We start from the raw sequence: 20,057 nt of genomic DNA on the forward strand, positions 1-20,057 counted from the left end.
CCTGTAGTTGAACTGCTCCTTACTACTGTCCAGGCTTCATGAGCCATGGAAGCAAGGGGTAGGCTGGGATAGGTGCGACCACGCGGGTGCTGCCGTCTGGGAGAGCAGCCTGAGGCAGAAGCCTCCAGCTCGCATGATATTCCAAACAGGACTGAATCTCCATGAAACAAAACTTAGAAGAGAATGACCTGCAGTCTCTGGCTCCCATTTGGTGCTCTAAGAGGAGGATAGCCATGTCTGTCCATGAGCCCCTGATTGACCTCATCGAGATCTGCCAGGAGCACCCTGGCTATCAGCCCTACTGCACCATCTGCCTTAAAGGCAAGGAGCTGCTGCTGTGTAACAATGCAGTACCACATCTGCCAGCAGCACCCAGGAGACGTACAGTGATGGTGAGCTGAGCGGGCTCCATGCTTGCTGTGGTATGGCGTCTTCACGGGTAACCCAGGAAAACAGGCGCGAAACAATTGTCTGCCATTGCTTTCACGGAGGGAGGGAGGGAGAGGGGCCTGACGACATGTACCCAAAACCACTCGCAACAATGTTTTTGCCCCATTAGGCATTGGGAGCTTAACCCAGAATTCCAATGGGCAGCGGAGACTGCAGGAACTGTGGGATAGCTACCCACAGTGCACCGCTCTGTAAGTCGATGCTAGCCACAGTCGTGAGGATGCACTCTGCCGACTTAATGCGCTTAATGTGGACATACGCAATCAACTGTATAAAATCGATTTCTAAAAATCAACTTCTATAAAATCAACCTAATTTCGTAGTGTAGACATACCCTAAGTCTCTAGAAAGTGTTTTTCACTTTTATTTGCTTGTAGCCATTTCTTGCTGTCCTTTATACTTTAACTTGCTCACAATTCTCTCTCCTTTTGTTAATAAACTTGTTTTAATTTCATCTAAACAACCCAGTGCTGTCTTTGAATTGATGCGATAGCCCGACTCCAGTTGAAGTGAAAAGCTGGACAGTTTGTCTCTTCAGAGGAACACATGAACCTTATTGCTCTGAATGGTCCAGGAAAGGGCTGGACATTGCAGAGCACTCGGTTTGGGGAAAATGTCAGGGGCGTTGGGGCATCTTCCAGGTGTAACCAAAGCTGGTGGAGGCCAGAATGTAGCTCTGGTGCAACAAGCAGGCTGCTCCAATCAGAGCTGCTGGCCCAGGGTGGTTTATCACACAGATACTCAGTGCATGGTACACGCTGGCAGGGAGCAGCCAAACAAGGGAGCTAACACCAGTAAAGCATTTTAAGGAAGAGTTACAGGGCAAGTGATAACCTCCCCTCACTGGTCTGGACTGCACCCCAGAATGTGATATCCACCTTAGATTCATTCCTCTAGACCACATTTCCCTAGTTTGCTTATGAGAATGTGTCAAAAGCCTCACTAAAATCAAGATATATCACCATCTATTGCTTCACTCACCCCAATCTACTAGGCCAATAACACTGTCAAAGAAGGAAATTAGATTGGTTTGGTATGATTTGTTCTTGACAAATCCATGCTGGCTATTCCTCATCTCCCTATTATCCTCTAGGTGCTTACAAGTAGATTGTTTAATAATTTGTTTCTGTATCTTTCCAAGTATCAAAGTTAGGGTGACTGGTCTGTAATTCCTCAGGTCCTTTGTCCCCCCTTTTAAAGGCAGGTACTACGTCTGTCCTCCTCCGTTTTCTGGGGCCTCACCTGTCGTCCAGGAGTTCTCAAAGATAATTGCTAGTGATTCTGAGATTGCTTCAGCTAGTACCCTAGGATGAATTTCATCAGGGCCTCCCAACTTGCAAACATCTAACTTATCTAAATATTCTTTAACCTGTTCTTTTCTTTTTTGGTTTGCATTCCTTCTCCGTGGTTGTTAATATTATTTGTGTTGAGTATCTGGTCACCATTAACCTTTTTAGTGAACACTGAAACAAAGTGGGCATTAAACCCCTCCACTTTCTTGATGTCATCAGTTATTGGCTCATCTTCCCTGCTAAGTAGAGGACCTACACTTTCCTTTGTCTGTCTCTTACTTCTAGTATATTTAAAAATTCTCTTATTGCATTTTTTGTCCCTTACTAGGTGTATCTCATTTTGTGCGTTACATGCTTGTGCTATTCTTGCTATCAACAATCGGCCCATGTTTCCACTTTTAGTAGTATTCTTTTTTTATTTTCAGGACATTAAAGAGCTCCTCATGGAGCCACATTGGCCTCTTACTATTCTTCCTGTCTTTCCTTCACATAAGAATAGATTGCAGTTGTGTCTTTAATAACATCTTCTTGAGAAACTGCCAGGTCTCCTGAACTCCTTTTTCCCCTTAGACTTTTTTCTCCATGGGACCTTAGCTACCAGTTCTCCGAGTTTGTTAAAATATGCTTTTTAGATGTCCACTGTCCTTATTCTGCTGCTTTCACTCCTTCCTTTCCTATGAATCACAAAATCTATCATTTTATGATCACTTCCACCCAAAACTGCCTTCCACCCAGAGATTCGCTATCAATTCCTCCCTGTGGGTAAGAATCAAGTCTAATACGGCTGTCCTCCTGGTTACATCCTCCACCATCTAGAACAAAAAGTTGTCCCTGATACATTTCAAGAACTTATTGGATATGTTGTGTTTTGCCATATTACTTTTCCCCTAGATGTCTGGGTAGTTAAAATCTCTCATTCCTATCAGGTCTTTCTCTTTGGATATTTCTGTTATTTGTTCTAGAAATGCCTCATCCATCTTCTTTTCCTGACTTGGTGGTCAACAGTAGACCCCTACCATGACATCATCTCTATTTTTTACCGCTTACTGGTCGGCCTGCCATGTCCTTCTGGATCTCAGAACAAGTGCATATATTCTTGGTGTATAACACAACACTTGCTCCCTTTTTACCCTGCCTGTCCTTCCTGAACAAGTTGTACCCCTCTATACCAATATTCCTCTCATAAGACTTAACTGCCATCGCAGACTGGGTGGGGTAAGTCATAAGTTAGTTTGTGTACTAATACTTCTAGTTCTTCCTGTTTACTCCCCATACTCCTTGAATTTGGGTACAGACATCTAAGATGTTGAGCAAATTCCCCCATTGATGCCCTCTGATTTCTCCTTTGACCCTACTGCAATTTTCCATGTCCCCCGCAACATCTAGCCCTCCGTTAAGGTCACCTTTATCTATACTTAACTGTGGGCTTTTGTCACCTATCCCCTTTGAATCTAGTTTAAAGCCTCCCCACATTAGGCTGGCAAGTCAGTAGCAGCAGCCTGACAAGCACAGAACAGAACACACTGCCCTGAGGGAAAACATACCTGTGACTGTCGCACAAAGATGCCATGATTCTCTTCACAGGTGAAATACTTCCTGCCCTGCACAGTTCCATCGTTCTTGCCCTTCGCTTCATCCAAGATGACTCCAACCCACTTGCCTGTGGCGAACAACGTGGCACCAACATATGCCACTGTACCACGGTGTCCCTTTCCGATGACTTCCACTCTGGAGCCCACTTTCAAGGGCTTGCCACTAGCTTCCACACTCATTCTGGTTCCAGTACTTGACGCCTAGAGGAACAGCAGGAAAATAAAACTGTCAGCAAGTTAACATATGAAGTTACTATCAACTGTATTTCTCTCACTATTTAGGAGACTGAAATCTCATTCTCAATTCAGCTGAAAACCACCACCCTGTTTGATGTGATCTACGTGAGGACAGTGTCTCTTCTGTTTTAGGATTTTGCCTGAAGTCAGATGAGAAGGTGGAAACGGTTTTGAACGAAGTAGGCCAGTCGTCAGTCATTTCTACAATTCGTTATTTTCTGAAGAAAACATAATATATGCCCTTACACCTTGGGGCTGTCACAAGCATTAAAATCACGCACACCAGCAAAGCCTCTGAAATATTAATTACTGCTCCTATTAGTTTTTAATACACCACACTCCAAGCACAGATACAATGTATATTTTTGGAAGATCCATTCAGTGGCTTTGGGAAAGACCAATATGAAGCAGCAGCCCTTCGCAAGTCACCATATACATCTGACACTGTGACAGATGGTCACAGATCATCTTCCAGTGCGTGAAGCACAGGATCACCATCTCAGAAGAGACTACTTTATCTCCCTGCAGCATCCCTAGCCTCTAGCATTAGAGGCCCCTGTAACCAGAGCTGTTGGGTTTGTGAACCCTCCTCTTCCACAGCATCATGCTTTCCTGCCCCTCTTCAAAGAGATATGGCTGGTCCATGGCTGATATTTGAGAACTAGCAGCCTATCTGCATGGATTTAGGAGACAACCTCTGGGCCAGGATCACCCATTCATAGCTTTACTAGAGCTCCAAATCAGGCACTAAGCAATTAATAAGAAAATAGAGACATTAAACTCTCATTGTGTGTTCAAGACATTCAGTATCCTCCTAATTACCCATCCACGCTTGTTAAAGTCTAATGCGCACTACTGCATTTTTAAGTTGTCATCATCTCAAACCTATATCTATCTGTCTAGGTACAACTAAATGCATTCCAAGATTCACTTCTGGTGCAGAGAATAAGGCCATGGGTGTAAGCAATTCCATCAATGAAGAGTGTTACGCACTCAGAATCTTACTAGAAATACACACGTGTTAATGTAACTGTGAAGCACATGCCTCCATTTTCAATTTACTTTTCCAGGGGCTGTGGGCCCCACCATTCTACTGTTGTGCGAGCAGTCACTCACTGAAAAGCAGAGATCCATCTCGATTAATACCACCGGCCTAGACGATAATGTTGCTGTCACATTTCACTGGCCTCTTCAGGCACTCGTACTGCGTCCAAAACAAAAAGGAGTCTAAAGCTTTACACAGTTAACTGCTATCAGAAAGGCTCCATAATATAAATGCTTACAAACCACTTCAAGTAATCCTTAGCATACAGGGGTTCTGAAGAAAAATGTTCGTAAACAAGACAGAAACTGATGTAGGAAGAAAGGGAACAGATCATATACAGAAAATGCCTCAGTCGTATTCCAGTAGCTCTGGTAACCTGCAAGATATTATTCTATTTGACTGAAGAAGCAAATATTATTTAACCAGACAAGTCCACAGGAAGTAACATCCATCTTCTAGTGTAAAGAAATATACTTGCAGCTCAACCAATGGCTAGTCTGAGTTTTGGGGGCTCTTTATGCAAACCACACGATATTTATACTTCCATTCATTATTGTAGTGATGTGACTTTCTGTTACAGAAATAGCACACCCCAGGTTAGGCTCCAGCGTGGCCTAGCAACCGGAGTTTTCTTCCGGATCATGAAGCTATTATACGGCTCTGCACAGACAGCATTAACCACCGTAGTAAATTTGTAAACATTATACCATGGCCCTGATCTGATGAAACAGACAGATTCCTAAACCCAATTCATAATCATTCATCTTGCCAATGGGCCGGGCCAGGCCAGGAGTGGGCAAACTACGGCCCGCGAGTGGGGTCTGGGGCTTGTCCCGCTCCGGTGCTCCAGCTGGGGCGCCGGGTCAGGGGCCGCACCATGAGGGTTGGCCCCGCTCTGGGGCTCCAGCTGGGGTGGGGGCTGCACCATGCGACTCAGCCCTGCTCTGGCGCTCCGGTCAGGGCACCAGGTGGCTCCTGGAAGCAACCACGTGGCCCCGCTCCACGCATAGGAGCTGGAGAAGGAACATGCCACTGCTTCCGGGAGCCGCTTGAGGTAAGTGGCACTTGGAGCCTGCACCCCTGAGCCTCTCACCATGCCCCAATCCCCTGCCCCAGCCCTGATTCCCCTCCCGCTCTCCAAACCCCTGGATCCCAGCATGAAGCACTCTCCTGCACCCCAAACCTCTCATTCCCAGCCCCACCCCAGAGCCTGCACCCCCAACCAAAGGTCTCACCCCCTCTCCAACCCCAATTTTGTGAGCATTCATGGCCAGACATACGATGTCTATTCCCCGATGTGGCCCTCAGGCCAAAAAAGTTTGTCCACCCCTGGGCCAGCCTGTCAGTGCCAGAGCCTTCAAGAGTTTTCTTGGCTAAAATCTGTTAAATAGAATTGATGACCTGAAATTACCCTAATTTCTCCAGATTGGAGACCTCACAGCTCATGTGACCACCTCATGGAAGACAAAAATTCTCTTACAAGTTGAGCTTTCATTTTACAAATGATCTTTCAGTGACCTCAGCTGAAACTCCCCTCCCTGGTACACAGAGATCCATAAACAACGGGTGCCCCAACCCTCAATAGGAACATGGACATCGATTGTTACACACCATTTCTGTTAGAAATACAGGCAGGAGGACAATCCCTGCTGGAAAGGGTACAGAACAGATGCTGACATCAAGATGAATGAATGGAATTCTAGAGCACTTGTCACCTCAGCTCCACTGATATGTTGGGAGAAGGGTTGAAGGGATTTCTGCTTCACGGTTTCATTAGTAGGCGTGCCTCTGAAGGGAGGACTAGGACTTGTGGGCCTCCTGGATAAAAGCATGTTCTCAGGAGGGGCATTCCAAACACAAGGACAGAGGGAAGGTGTGGAAATAAGTGCATGAGGAGGACATGAGCAAGACAATTATCCAATTTAGCAAGAATGAAGGAAACAGCCAAGTTGGACACCACCAAAGAATCAGGCAGATGAAAGCCAGTGAAGGAATATGAAAAAAGGCCAGATGTGGCTGGAATGAGGGCAAGGTACATTACGCCTGCAGTGTTCTGGTTGCATTGAAGTGGGACAAGGTGAGAGTCACACAGGCAAGATAGCAGGAAGTTATAGTACTCGAAGTAGTTTAAAAGGTGACCTGCAAATGTTTTTAAATTCTGTTTCCCTGAAACTATTTTATTATGTGTAAAGATGACCTGAATGGTTGATGTTAAAACATCCTTTTACATTAGCAAGATCATGAATGTCAAGTCTGGGTTTGCTGGAGGAATCTGTGAGTATCTCAGATATTTATTGTGAGTTCCCACACCTTAATTGAAAGGGTGAGAGTGTTTAATCTTGAACAGGTTTCAGAGTAACAGCCGTGTTAGTCTGTATTCGCAAAAAGAAAAGGAGTACTTGTGGCACCTTAGAGACTAACCAATTTATTTGAGCATGAGCTTTCGTGAGCTACAGCTCACTTCATCGGATGCATACCGTGGAAACTGCAGCAGACTTTATATATACACAGAGAATATGAAACAATACCTCCTCCCACCCCACTGTCCTGCTGGTAATAGCTTATCTAAAGTGATCATCAGGTGGGCCATTTCCAGCACAAATCCAGGTTTTCTCACATCCCCCCCACCTCCATACACACACAAACCTTGCTCCCAAGCATTCATTAGGCATTGGAGCACAGCAGGTATTAACAAAAACAAGAGTTTTAAGCCATCTGATTAAACAGCCAATCCCAGTCACTATCTATGTCTCTGGCCACCATAGACTCTTCCACGGTAGGAGACCCCCCCGAGTCTTTAATGGGAAAAAAAGAAAAGTCCCTTAAAAAAAAAAATCACACAAAAGCCTTCTAGCCCTGCTTTCCACAACATAAACTGGGCAACAAAATGGCAGATGAAATTCAATGTTGATAAATGCAAAGTAATGCATATTGGAAAACATCCCATCTATACCTATAAAATGATGGGGTATAAATTGGCTGTTACCACTCAAGAAAGATCTTGGAGTCATTGTGGATAGTTCTCTGAAAACATCCAGTCAATGTGCAGCGGCCGTCAAAAAAGCGACCAGAATGTTGGGAATCATTAAGAAAGGGATAGATAATAAGACAGAAAACATCATATTGCCTCTGTATAAATCCATGGTACGCCCACATCTTGAATACTGCGTGCAGATGTGGTTGCCCTATCTCAAAAAAGGTATATTGGAATTGAAATAGGTTCAGAAAAAGGGCAACAAAAATGATTTTAGGGGTATGGAACGACTTCCATAGGAGGAGAGATTAATAGGACTGGGACATTTCAGCTGGCAAGAGGGGACCATGATAGAGGTCTAGAAAATCATGACTGGGGTGGAAAAAGTAAATAAGGAAGTATTATTTACTCCTTCTCATAACACAAGAACTAGGGGTCACCAAATGAAATTAATATGCAGCAGGTTTAAAGCAAATAAAAGGAAGTATTTCTTCACACAATGCACAGTCAACCTGTGGAACTACTTGCCAGAAGATGATGTGAAGGCCAAGACTATAACAGAGTTCAAAAAAGATCTAGGTAAGTTCATGGAGAATAGGTTCATCAATGGCTATTAGCCAAGATGGACAGGGATGGTGTCCTTAGATGCTGTTTGCCAGAAGCTGGGAATGGGCGACAGGGGATGGATCACTTGATGATTCCCTGTTCTGTTCATTCCCTCTGGGGCACCTGACACTGGCCACTGTTGGCACACGGGATACTGGGCTAGATGGACCTTTGGTCTGACCTAGTCTGGCCATTCTTACAAAGAGGGGGTGCGTGGAGAGAACGCATGTGCCCAATTTTTTTATCCTTTGAAAAATCACATTTTCAGACCAACATGCTGCTTTAAGAATTAGCAGCAAGCTCCATGCTACACTCAAAGCAGGCAAAAACCCTTATCCATCGGATTGGAAATTTCATAGCCTCTCACTTCAAACCCATTTAGACATTGATTCCTGCCACATTCACTTCCTTCCTTTTCAGTAGATGAACCAAGAGAAAGAAAGGGCCTTTTCCCAAGCTGAATAAGCTCCTCCTCCTGAGATTGCAGCTAACCAACCAGATAATGCAGTAGCAAGAAATGAATTCCACAGATTTTACTAAAAAGAAAAGGAGTACTTGTGGCACCTTAGAGACTAACCAATTTATTTGAGCATGAGCTTTCGTGAGCTACAGCTCACTTCATCGGATGCATACCGTGGAAACTATGCATCCGATGAAGTGAGCTGTAGCTCACGAAAGCTCATGCTCAAATAAATTGGTTAGTCTCTAAGGTGCCACAAGTACTCCTTTTCTTTTTGCGAATACAGACTAACACGGCTGTTACTCTGAAACAGATTTTACTGGAGAAGAGTTATTTTCTGTAATGTTATAAAAGGAAAAACTGTGGTCCTTTCTTATATACATTACCAGACCAAAATATGTTAAAATTAACTGAATCCAGTTTAGTGTACAGAAAGCTAACTGACAAGCCAGGACATTCCTGCTATCCCTTTCAACAGTCTTTTTCTCACTAACTTCCACAATCTTCACTGCTAAAGAAAGGAAGACTTTACATTTCTTTGCTACATATCTAGTCATACATGTAACGTATCTGAAGGTTACTTTTAAAGTGGTATAACCTTACTGAAAACAGTTTCCTGGGAACCATAAAACAAACGTCTCTGTAAAATCACCTGTGAGGGAAACAGACTCTAGATGTAGTGGAGAGAAAGGGATTTACGTATACATTCTCTCTCTGTAGTTTTGGAAGCCACTTCCATGAATACCATCTTTTCTACAAGGTTACTAGACGTACTGTAGTATGCAGATGCAGTACAGTCTCTAACATAGCAGTAAACTTATTAAATCATCCAGGCCATCTCAACTGATGGAGAGGTGAACTGGTTGAGCTAATAGTTTCTTTTCCATTTTGATTACAGACTTAAAAGTGGCAATTCTTCAACAAAAAAAACTTCAAAAACAGACTCCAACGAGAGACTGCTGAATTGGAATTAATTTGCAAACTGGATACAATTAATTTAGGCTTGAATAAAGACTGGGAGTGGATGGGTCATTACACAAAGTAAAACTATTTCCCCATGTTTATTCTCCGCCCCCCCTCCCCTCCCCCTTCCTCACATGTTCTTGTCAACTGCTGGAAATGGCCCACCTTGATTATCACTACAAAAGGTTCCCCCCCCCCGCTGGTAATAGCTCACCTTACCTGATCACTCTCGTTACAGTCTGTATGGTAACACCCATTGTTTCATGTTCTCTGTGTATATAAAATCTCCCCACTGTATTTTCCACTACATGCATCCGATGAAGTGAGCTGTAGCTCACGAAAGTTTATGCTCAAATAAATTTGTTCGTCTCTAAGGTGCCGCAAGTACTCCTTTTCTTTTTGCGGATACAGACTACTCTGAAACATTTCCATTTCTGACTTCTTCACTGCTGAGGCATTAGGCTCATATCAAACCTTTCAAACTTAAACTCAGAAACCCTGAAGTCCTAGTGGCTTTGCTGATCATCCACTGTGAATTTTCCAAGATCAGTAAAACCCCTCAATCCTCATATGAGGTCTGCAACTTTTCTATTCCACTGTAAAACTACTATTCTTAAAATCTGATTGCTGACTTTTTCTTGTCTTTTGCAAATCATGTAAGCTTTTTGGGTGACGTTTTGCTGTCTCCGAGATCAGTGGGGTTGGTCTGGTGAGGGCTGATTTGGCCTTTTACAACTCAGCTACCCCTCCAGTAAAGTGGGGGTAATACTTGCATACTTCATGGTGAGACTATAAAGCTAAAATTAAGATTTGTAAGCACTACATCACTGCTAAGAATTAATTTAAAAAAAAAGAAGAAAAGATAATAGCACTTCAGTAATTGATGAATTAAAAAGGGCAAAATTAATTCCTAGCTTCACCCTCCCCCATCTCCCTTACCTTCTTCCCTGCTATGTACCTTCCTTTATCAAATGCACTCCCAACAAAACCCCAACCAAAACATTAAAGTGAAATTAAAATCATGGAATTACCGTGACATTTGCAGGACACCATATTGTTCACTCTGCAGAAATGTTACATTCCTTTCCTCCATCCCTTTGTTGGTCTTGTCTATTTACACTTCAAGATAGTGACTGACTTATTCTAGGTGTGTACAGTCCCTAGTACAATGGGGTATTGAACCTAGTTGGGGCCTCTAAATACATTAGCTACAGATATCAAATGGACTGTTTTATCTGTGTTTCCAGATACTGTACAATTTAGCAAGTATTCTACTTTTGATCAGTTCCAAATACTAGACTTAACTAAAGCACTTGATTTAGTTATTTAAGCAACAGCTGCATCCGTTGGCCTCAGTTCTGAAAGCAGATTTAAGATGTACTGTCCCTCACATATGCACTGAATGGTATTTGCTATTAAGTTTTTAATTAATAAAATGGCATCTAAGAAGAGTTTTGCCTTAATTGGCTTCCTTTCTCATTCTGTATTAATGCACTTGCATTAAACTAACTTACATGAAAATACGGCGTCAGTTTCTTAGTTTATTTCTCACTGGAAGTCAATAGTTGGTTGCTGCAATTATTAACACAGCAGTCAATTGGCGTCATAGGGGTATGTGGCACCTCAAGTGACTAATAAACCAAGACCCTTACATCATTCATGCAAGTGTCATCAGTACCGAATAAGGGAGAAGAAAAAATAAAATTAAACCTGGGAAAAGCAGACACTAAATAAAAGGGTTTCACAGTTTATGAGGTACCAGATCTGCCTTTTTTTTTTTTTAATTGGTTCAAACAGCAAAGTTTCATTGTGAACCTAGTAAGAAAGTGCCTTCTAATTGCCTTCTATGACGAGATAACTGGCTCTGTGGATGAGGGGAAAGCAGTGGACGTGTTATTCCTTGACTTTAGCAATGCTTTTGACACTGTCTCCCATAGTATTCTTGCCAGCAAGTTAAAGTAGTATGGGCTGGATGAATGGACGATAAGGTGGATAGAAAACTGGCTAGATTGTCGGGCTCAACAGGTAGTGATCAATGGCTTCATGTCTAGTTGGCAGCCGATATCAAGCGGAGTGCCCCAAGGGTCGGTCCTGGGGCCGGTCTTGTTCAATATCTTCATTAATGATCTGGAGGATGGTGTGGATTGCACTCTCAGCAAGTTTGCAGATGACTCTAAACTGGGAAGAGAGGTAGATATGCTGGAGGGTAGGGATAGCATACAGAGAGACCTAGAAAAATTAGAGGATTCAGCCGAAAGAAATCTGATGAGGTTCAACAAGGACAAGTGCAGAATCCTGCGCTTAGGATGGAAGAATCCCATGCACCGCTACAGACTAGGGACCGAATGGCTAGGCAGCAGTTCTGCAGAAAAGGACCTAGGGGTTACAGTGGACGAGAAGCTGGATATGAGTCAACAGTGTCCCTTGTTGCCAAGAAGGCTAACGGCATTTTGGGATGTATAAGTAGGAGCATTACCAGCAGATCGAGGGACATGATCATTCCCCTCTATTCGGCATTGGTAAGGCCTCATCTGGAGTACTGTGTCCAGTTTTGCGCCCCACACTACAAGGAGGATGTGGAAAAATTGGAAAGAGTCCAGCGTAGGGCAACAAAAATGATTAGGGGACTGGAACACATGACTAATGAGGAGAGTTTGAGAGAACTGGGATTGTTTAGTCTGCGGAAGAGAAGAATGAGGGGGGATTTGACAGCTGCTTTCAACTCCCTGAAAGGTGGATCCAAAGAGGATGGATCTAGACTGTTCTCAGTGGTAGCAGATGACAGAACAAGGAGTAATGGTCTCAAGTTGCAGTGGGGGAGGTTTAGGTTGGATATTAGGAAAAACTTTTTCACTAAGAGGGTGGTGAAGCACTGGAATGTGTTACCTAGGGGGGAGGTGGTGGAATCTCCTTCCTTTGAGGTTTTTAAGGTCAGGCTTGACAAAACCCTAGCTGGGATGATTTAGTTGGGGATTGGTCCTGCTTTGAGCAGGGGGTTGGACTAGATGACCTCCTGAGGTCCCTTCCAACCCTGATATTCTATGATTCTATGAAAGTGGATTAGAAGATTTTTCAACTTGATCACATGGCCATGCTGCCAGGAGTCCCCAGACATGTCAGGTTTGCAAGTTGTAGCTCAAAAAAGCCTATTTTAAATTTACAAACCTATTGTCATCAGTTTGGACACAGCAAGAACTTCTAACAATGGAAATTTCCAAGATGGCACCCAGCCCAATGCAGTGCACTACTCAAGTATATTTCAAAGGTTCCTTTTAAAAAGGGAACTTTACTACTGGCACTATTTACCAAAACTGATAAGCTAGAAAAAATTATGCTCCAAAATCCAGAGGCTCCGTCCCCCAAACTAATTCCAACACTGAAGCAGCCAACTGCCTAGTCAAACTACCCCCTCACCAGAGCTTCTGAAATGCTAATAGATACCTGTAACAAACCCAAAACCTGCTCAACTGGAATGGTTGTAACAAGGGTTTCTGCAAGGCAAAGTTCACAAGCCTGGCACTGAATCCATCCTACTGGAGCTTCCCTACTGAAAACACCTGAAAAACTGATTTTCAGAGGCTTATTTAGCTCCTCTCTCAAGTTACCACTGACACTGGAGGCTACTGTGAACAGGTCTCTCTGGTCAATCCCATGGAAATATAATTTTTCACTCAGAACAGTTAGACAACAGAAGCTAAGTGTGGTCCCAGAAGTTACAGATTAGTGAATATTATCTGTAAAACTGGGGGAGAAAATCATTGGGGACAGTAAAGTTCCCAGTCAAAAACAAAGAGACAAGCCAGTCTGGCTTTTACATGGGAAAACTGTGCCCCACCAAAACTCTTTGTCAATTCTTTCAAACAGTAGATACAAGAAACAGGGTGGACAACTTGGGCTTTCAGAAGGCTCACAAGAAGCTGTCAAAAAAGCTGGTAAACACAAGGTGACAGGTAAAGTCCCATCAAGGATTAGAAGCAGGATACAAGATATGAAGCAAAAAGATGGAATAAATAGTCAGTTCTCATTATGAGAAGGTTAGGAAGATGGCCTGGCTAATCTAACAGGAAAAGTGGATCTGCTTACCTGCTTATTAAAGGCTCACAGATTCACCACAATGCCTATGTCAACCAGCTGGCAGCTTCAGGGCAGAACCAGACCCATCAGTACTGGCAACAGGGGAATGACCCACCCCACGAAGTTTCCACCAATTGAAACAACTTCCACAGCCAGGATAATTCAATTGCACTTTCTTAAGTTACAAATTGTGCTAAGTACAAAGTGGAAAACGTACAATTTCCCCTACTGCAGGGCATGGGAAATAACTCCTAACAACAAAACCCAAATCTTTCAATGTTAATTTCCATCTAAGTTCTGAATGATATTCTCATCTCCAGGCTGGGTCATACCTCGGCATTGCTCAGAGAAAGGACATTTTCAGGTAGGCACAGATACATTTTCCTATTCTCCATTGTGCTAAGGTTCACAGATCTGTTACAATGGGATTTTCACAGCAGCGTACCCCCACTATCATCCTTTAAATACGGACATCCAAAATGAGGTATATTACATGTCCTCCATCTTCTCCTGGGCACTAAGGTGTGGAGAATGCTTCTGCCAAAAAAAATGACGCTGGCTAAAGATTGGATGGCCAGTATGTAAAGTCGGGGTGAATTTAGGCATTGATGGTCATGTGGCCACCTAGCAGATCTCAGTGTAGAAGACTTAACTTCTCTGCACTATGAATGTCAGTGCTCTGAAGGAGCATACTGTGATAATTAGGGATTTACCTCGGGGGCAGGAGTGAGGACTACTTGTCTGAATTACACGTACAAGAGCAGTAGCACCAGCTGGGGAGAGGGGAGAAGATGAGACAGACACCAAGGCTTTTGCACTTGCTCATAGTTCCATAGGCTGCGGAGCCTGGGGGGCCAAGCCCAACCACTTTTAAGCAGCGTTCCTGTACTAAATCAGTACGGCTGCTGCCAGAGCGGTCCAGAGCATCGGTCCAGAACATCGCTCCAGCTGCGTGCTTACAACGCCTCTCCATTTGACCAGGCCACCTCACCCCCTCCACAGCTGGGCAGCAAGGCCAAGTTTCAGTGAATGATGTTGTGACCAGGCGCATGGGATCGCAACGCAATTTGGGCTCCAGATAGAGGGGTGGCTGGGCCAACGGTGTTGTAACCTGATGCCCAGGACATCTGTTCCTGTACAGTGGAGCACAGAGGAGTCCCCTGACAACTTGCCTCTTTGCGGTACCAGCCCAAGGTACTGGGGAGAGGGGAGACTCCCTTGCCGAGGGAGACCCAAAGTCCCTACAAGAGAAGTGGGTCCTGAATCAGAATTTGCCTTCTCTCCCCGGCCCTTCCAAAACATCTGAATTGCTGCCTGAATACTGGTCTCATCTGAGAAAGCTCCCAACTTCAAAACTCAGCTGATCAGAAATAGGTAATGCACGATTTCATTCATTCCCTGGAATTTCCAGGGGTTTCTTAAGAACGGTAATGGGACAAAGCTGTTCCTGCGATTCTTGCACAGTACTACAGATTACTGCCTCTGGCTACTCTCCAGGGACCTCACTTTAACCAAAGCTGCAGGGAGCAATTTACTCCCAAAATAAGAGAGCCTGGCTGCGATCTGTGTCTACCTCCAGGCAGGGCTGGTTCAGAGTCAGAGCTCTGAAGTAACTGAGGGCAGCTGCTGACCTTGCCGCAGCAACCTGCGCTTTTTGAGCTGCCGTTCAAAGAGGTATTTTCTCCTGTTGTAGTTCAGGGACGGCTTCCGCTTGCCGTACGATCTGTATTCCTTTCTATAGCACCGGGCAGGAGCTAGGATGGCAAGTTCACTTTTCTGAGGACTCTGAATAGCCTCAGCTTACCATAGAACTCCCCACTGTATCTGTAAGAAAGCTAGGAACTGATTTGCTTGAGTGTCTGATTTCCAGGACCAGAAGCACATCTATGCCCAAAGGAGGGGGCTTAGGTGGCCTGGACTTGGTGGCCTGTGAGGAGGCCACTTGCAGGTAAAAAATTGCCCATGCTGGAAACAGAGTCCTTGCTACCAGGGAAGATAGCCACATTCACCTGGGGCACTGACTCCAGGTTGGATTTGGACAGATGCACACCGAGAAAGCGTCTGCCTTTATGAAATGGAGGCCAGGGGCTAGAAAGAGGTAACGGGTGGGCCAAGGGCTTGTTCTTCTATAACTAGGCTGCTGCCCCCTTCTTCACCCCATAGCCAGCTTCTAGGGGGAAAGGAAGTGCTGGTGACCCACAGAAACCTGAAACAGCTGCTGGGAACAACAGCCCAGACGTTAGGGTGTGGCAACCCACAGCGGCAGCTGGGGATGGCAGCCCAATACTCTCCAGTCTTCTAGGTATGACAGGAAAATCCCCTCTGTCTATTACAACTTCTAAGGGAACACCAGAAGGGATGCACAGCTATCACTTGTCCAAGGTGACTGCAGACTCTCTCAGCATAGCTTCACAGTACCCAGAATTCTAAATGGAAAGTGTCCAGCCGCTCTTTTGTTATTTTTAATAGAATATAGTATATCTATTATATAATCCCCTAACTCTGATTTGGACTGCTGGCTCCCCTCTCCTAAGGTGGAAGAATTCCCTCTACATATGGGCACAGGTGTGAGCACGACACACACACACTAATCAGCACGTCTATCACCTGGTCTTTCTGCACTGACCCGCCATACTGCACTCCATGGAGATTAGAAGGAGAAACAAGCACTGATTTTACTTCCCCCTTGTGAGTTTGTCCCTATGAACCCGCAATGGAAAAGTGAGGGGATAATCTGGGCTCAGGTCGCTGAGCTCTCAGTGATCACCCTGTTTACAAAGAGGCTGGGCTTATTCTTTTCCCTCCCCAACATGGGCCCCTTTCTGGGTCTCTCAAGGAAGGTGGGATTCAAGAATGGACTTCCCAGAAGCTCTGCCCCTCTCTACTGCATAAGTGCTAGGTGAGCCAGCTGGGTCTGTTTTTCCATGGGGTGCCTGGGCTATCAGCAGGGAGCCCTGTTACAGAGACGGCAGTCGACGGCGGGAGCTGACCCTTACTCACCTCTGGCGCAAGGTGGCCAGTGCTCTCTACCCGTGGCCCAATGGGAGGCAGAGAGGGAGGAGGCAGCTGAGCTCTGCCATCTGTTGGTGCAAGCCATAGGGGCTCAGTGTAATTTTCCATCTGGCATGCTGCCCCTCTGGTTTAACCCCCCATACCGAGATGGGGGCACCAGCCTCACAGACAGTTCTTTTCCAATACTGTGTGTCTCCTTTCCTGCCTAGGGGAGAGGGTGGTCAACCACCTTGAGACTCTCCAAGGACCTGTCTCTTGTTCCCCACTTATCCTTCAGCCTCTGGCTTTTCTCACCTGAGCGCTCCCTGAAGTCTGCAGGGAACCAGGCGCTGCAAACAGGGGAAGCAGAACTCAGGGACAAATCCCAAAGGGCAAACACAGCCCTGGGATGCAGCTGGGAATTGGACAGACCGTTACAGGGCTGAACGGTCAGTCAGAAGCGTGAAATAAAGACTGGAGTATCCCTGCAGCAGGGAAGAGTGGGGGAGCAGGGGGCACACCAAACTGGAGGAACTTCAGAGGCAGGGCATTCCCCTTCTGCCAGTGACTGACAAGCTGCAAGCAGACTGAAGTATCCATTGTAATAGCTCTATAGACTTTAGAACAATGAAGGACTGGCCTTTGGTAAGTTAAATGTCTATGACAGGCTAACAATAGTGCCAAGCATCGCTGGGAATGTCTGGTATAGGTCTGGTGGTAGTCAGGAAGGTGGGATGTAGAGCAAAGTGGTTACATTTGCCAATTACAAAGTCAAGGCAACAAAGGATTGTGAGGAATTCTAGGAAGATCTAACAAAAGCAAGTAACTGAACATTATAAAGACCAATTGAATTCACAGACTAATCCAAGGTGAGGAGCACTGGAAGGAATAATTTAAATCAGTCATGCGCACTGATGGATTCTAAATTAGTTAGAACCCCTCAGGAAATATATCGAGACATCACTGTGGACAGCTCTATCATAAATATCAGCTCAATGTACAGCAGTGGCCAAAGAGGCACGTAAGCTAGTAGGCCATTCTAAAACGAGACAATGCTATGGAAACTGCGCGGTTATGGAAACCCATGGCTCCGTCCCCACCAAGCTTCAGAACCATCAGGTTAGCTCAAAGCCTCCCAGGTGCAGCATTCCTGCAGAACTCCTTCGCCCTAGAGGAGTCTTCACCCTACTGTGCCTCAAATCTTGGGTGCTGTAGGGAGACTGGATGTCTCAGGCAACTGTGGATAGGACAGAGCGCTTTTCACACCCAGAAAAACTATTCAGATCCTCCCCAGGTCAGTTCTCTCTCTCTCTCTCTCTCACACACACAGGTTTAAAAAATACCAAAAATGGAATATATTTCAACGCACTTATGATTTAAGCACAAATATTTGGGTCACTAATGTGCGCTGCCTGCACACAACAATTTTAGAGCTTTGTTTCACCAGGGCACATAACCCCCCAAATATGCGTGTTACGTTTTGAAGCCAGGATCATGTCATTATGTGAGCGCACAGTGATACCTCCCTACATGCATATGTGACTAATTGCACCCTTAATCTGTCACTCAAAATATAGATCAAAAGTTTGGGGGCAAACCTTGAACACAGCAGCACTTCTCTGGAAGTCTCCCAGGAAGAGATTCATGACCGCAAGTTAAAATCCTCTTAGCCTCAAATTTAAGAGGTAGCTAAAGAGGACTTGAAAAAGGGGAGACTTAGAAATAATTCTAGTCTTCGTTTGCGCTAAGGCTAGTTATTACTGAATATATAATATCTGGTGCTGCCATATTCGGTCCTCATCAAAGGCGATTACTCAAGGATTAATAACAGACCCATCATCCAGTGACACAATGCGGGCGGCTGCTGTCTCATCTAACAGAATCTTAAGCAGCCTGGATCTGTTGCTGTTAGACTTGTAGATGAACTAGCAAGGCATTGCTGTGACAAAGCTCCTACTGTGCGAGCACCACTCTAGTGCTGGACTTACTCTGGTTTGACACCTAAAAGCAAACAGAGCAATTTCAAATAAGAGATTAGAAGATTATGGTGGGGCAAGGGCAGGGGAAAAGGGCACAAATACTTGTCAACTCAGCAAATGGGAAAAATACTAAGCTGAACCCACTAACCTCAGCCCCGAGGAGAGAGAGTGGGAATCCTACAGGGCATGTATGGTTACTTTGGTGTGCCAGGCAAATGGTTTGGGTGTTTCTAGCGTTGCCAACAGAGTTGATCCAGAGTCTTTCGGATAATCAACCTGTTAATATATTAGGTGTCGTATTACTCCCAAGACAAGTAAAGTACTACAACCAACCAGCTCTCTCTAGAGGGGCGCTAACAAATTTGGTTCTCTTGACACTGGAGTCTCAACATGTAGTTTGAGTAAAACATAGTTAATGTTGACTAACTTCAAACCCAAAAAGAACAGGAGTACTTGTAGCACCTTAGAGACTAACAAACCCAAACAAATCCCACCTGGCCTTAGCCATTGAATGGAATTAAACACAGCTAACAGAATACTAGTGGGAAAGCCTCAGAGCCAGCCCATGGATCAGGGACGGAACATCTTAGAAAATCCAAACTCCAGGAAGCTAGCGAGCAGCACATACTCCAAGGCTTGGCTGTCAAGAGCAGAGGACAATCATAGGAGACCTAGTTTAAAAGAGGGCTTCTACACACAAACCACATTCTTTCACCATTTCTGAAGCACTTTAAGTAACTTTTCAGACATATTCCCTAAGTGACCATCTTTAGTCCTTCCGGATGGCAGTTGCTATGCACCATGGCCTCTGCTACTTCCATCATCTAGCTAACCAGGGGTAACAGCAAAGAAACAAAAGCAACCAAGTCATTTTGACCATATACACTCAAACACAAAAATCCACCAGTGATTCCTTGGTGTGTTGTCTACTACCCTAACAATGCTCTTTACTGGGAAGCCAGTGCAGTTGCACACTGCATTCTTTCAGTGCTTTTTCCTAAAAGAGGTTTGAAATGAGTTCAGCATAACCTGAGGTGAGAAGAAAGGTCTCTCTCTTCTCAGGATTTGCAAAGATGAAGGAAGACATGGCCAAAACATGGCCCGATAGTGTTTGTGATCAACCTAGAGTTATCGAGCTCTTTGCCAAGTTGGCAAGCACCAAGTAATAGAGAAGCCTGGAAATGCACTAACCCAGCCTCTCCAACACCTAGAGACTCAGACAGAATACCACTAGATTCGAGAGAGAACAAAAACGGCAAAGAAAAACTCCAAAGAAAGGCCTCATTGTAAGGCTATTGCTCATTTTAAGTTCTGTTGCCGACTTCACAGCCCAAGTTTAATGGCAATATGGAAAACCTTGGGCTTCCAAATATCTGAAAATCATTTCAGCACCT

The 20,057-nt window shown here is 44.7% G+C and overlaps 1 protein-coding gene across 11 annotated transcripts in view; it reads right to left on the reverse strand.

The window, feature by feature from the left end:
• DCTN1 (dynactin subunit 1) overlaps nucleotides 1-20,057 on the reverse strand; it is a 138,612-nt gene that overhangs the window by 97,764 nt on the left and 20,791 nt on the right. For all 11 annotated transcript variants that reach the window (XM_048846488.2, XM_048846489.2, XM_048846487.2 and 8 more), the window contains exon 2: nucleotides 3,287-3,535. In XM_048846488.2, coding sequence (XP_048702445.2) covers nucleotides 3,287-3,514 — 228 coding nt within the window. In that variant the 5' untranslated portion in view covers nucleotides 3,515-3,535. The remainder of the gene's footprint in view (nucleotides 1-3,286; nucleotides 3,536-20,057) is intronic.

The sequence above is a fragment of the Caretta caretta genome, chromosome 4 (assembly GCF_965140235.1).
Source record: "Caretta caretta isolate rCarCar2 chromosome 4, rCarCar1.hap1, whole genome shotgun sequence".
NCBI classification, from domain to species: Eukaryota; Metazoa; Chordata; order Testudines; family Cheloniidae; genus Caretta; species Caretta caretta.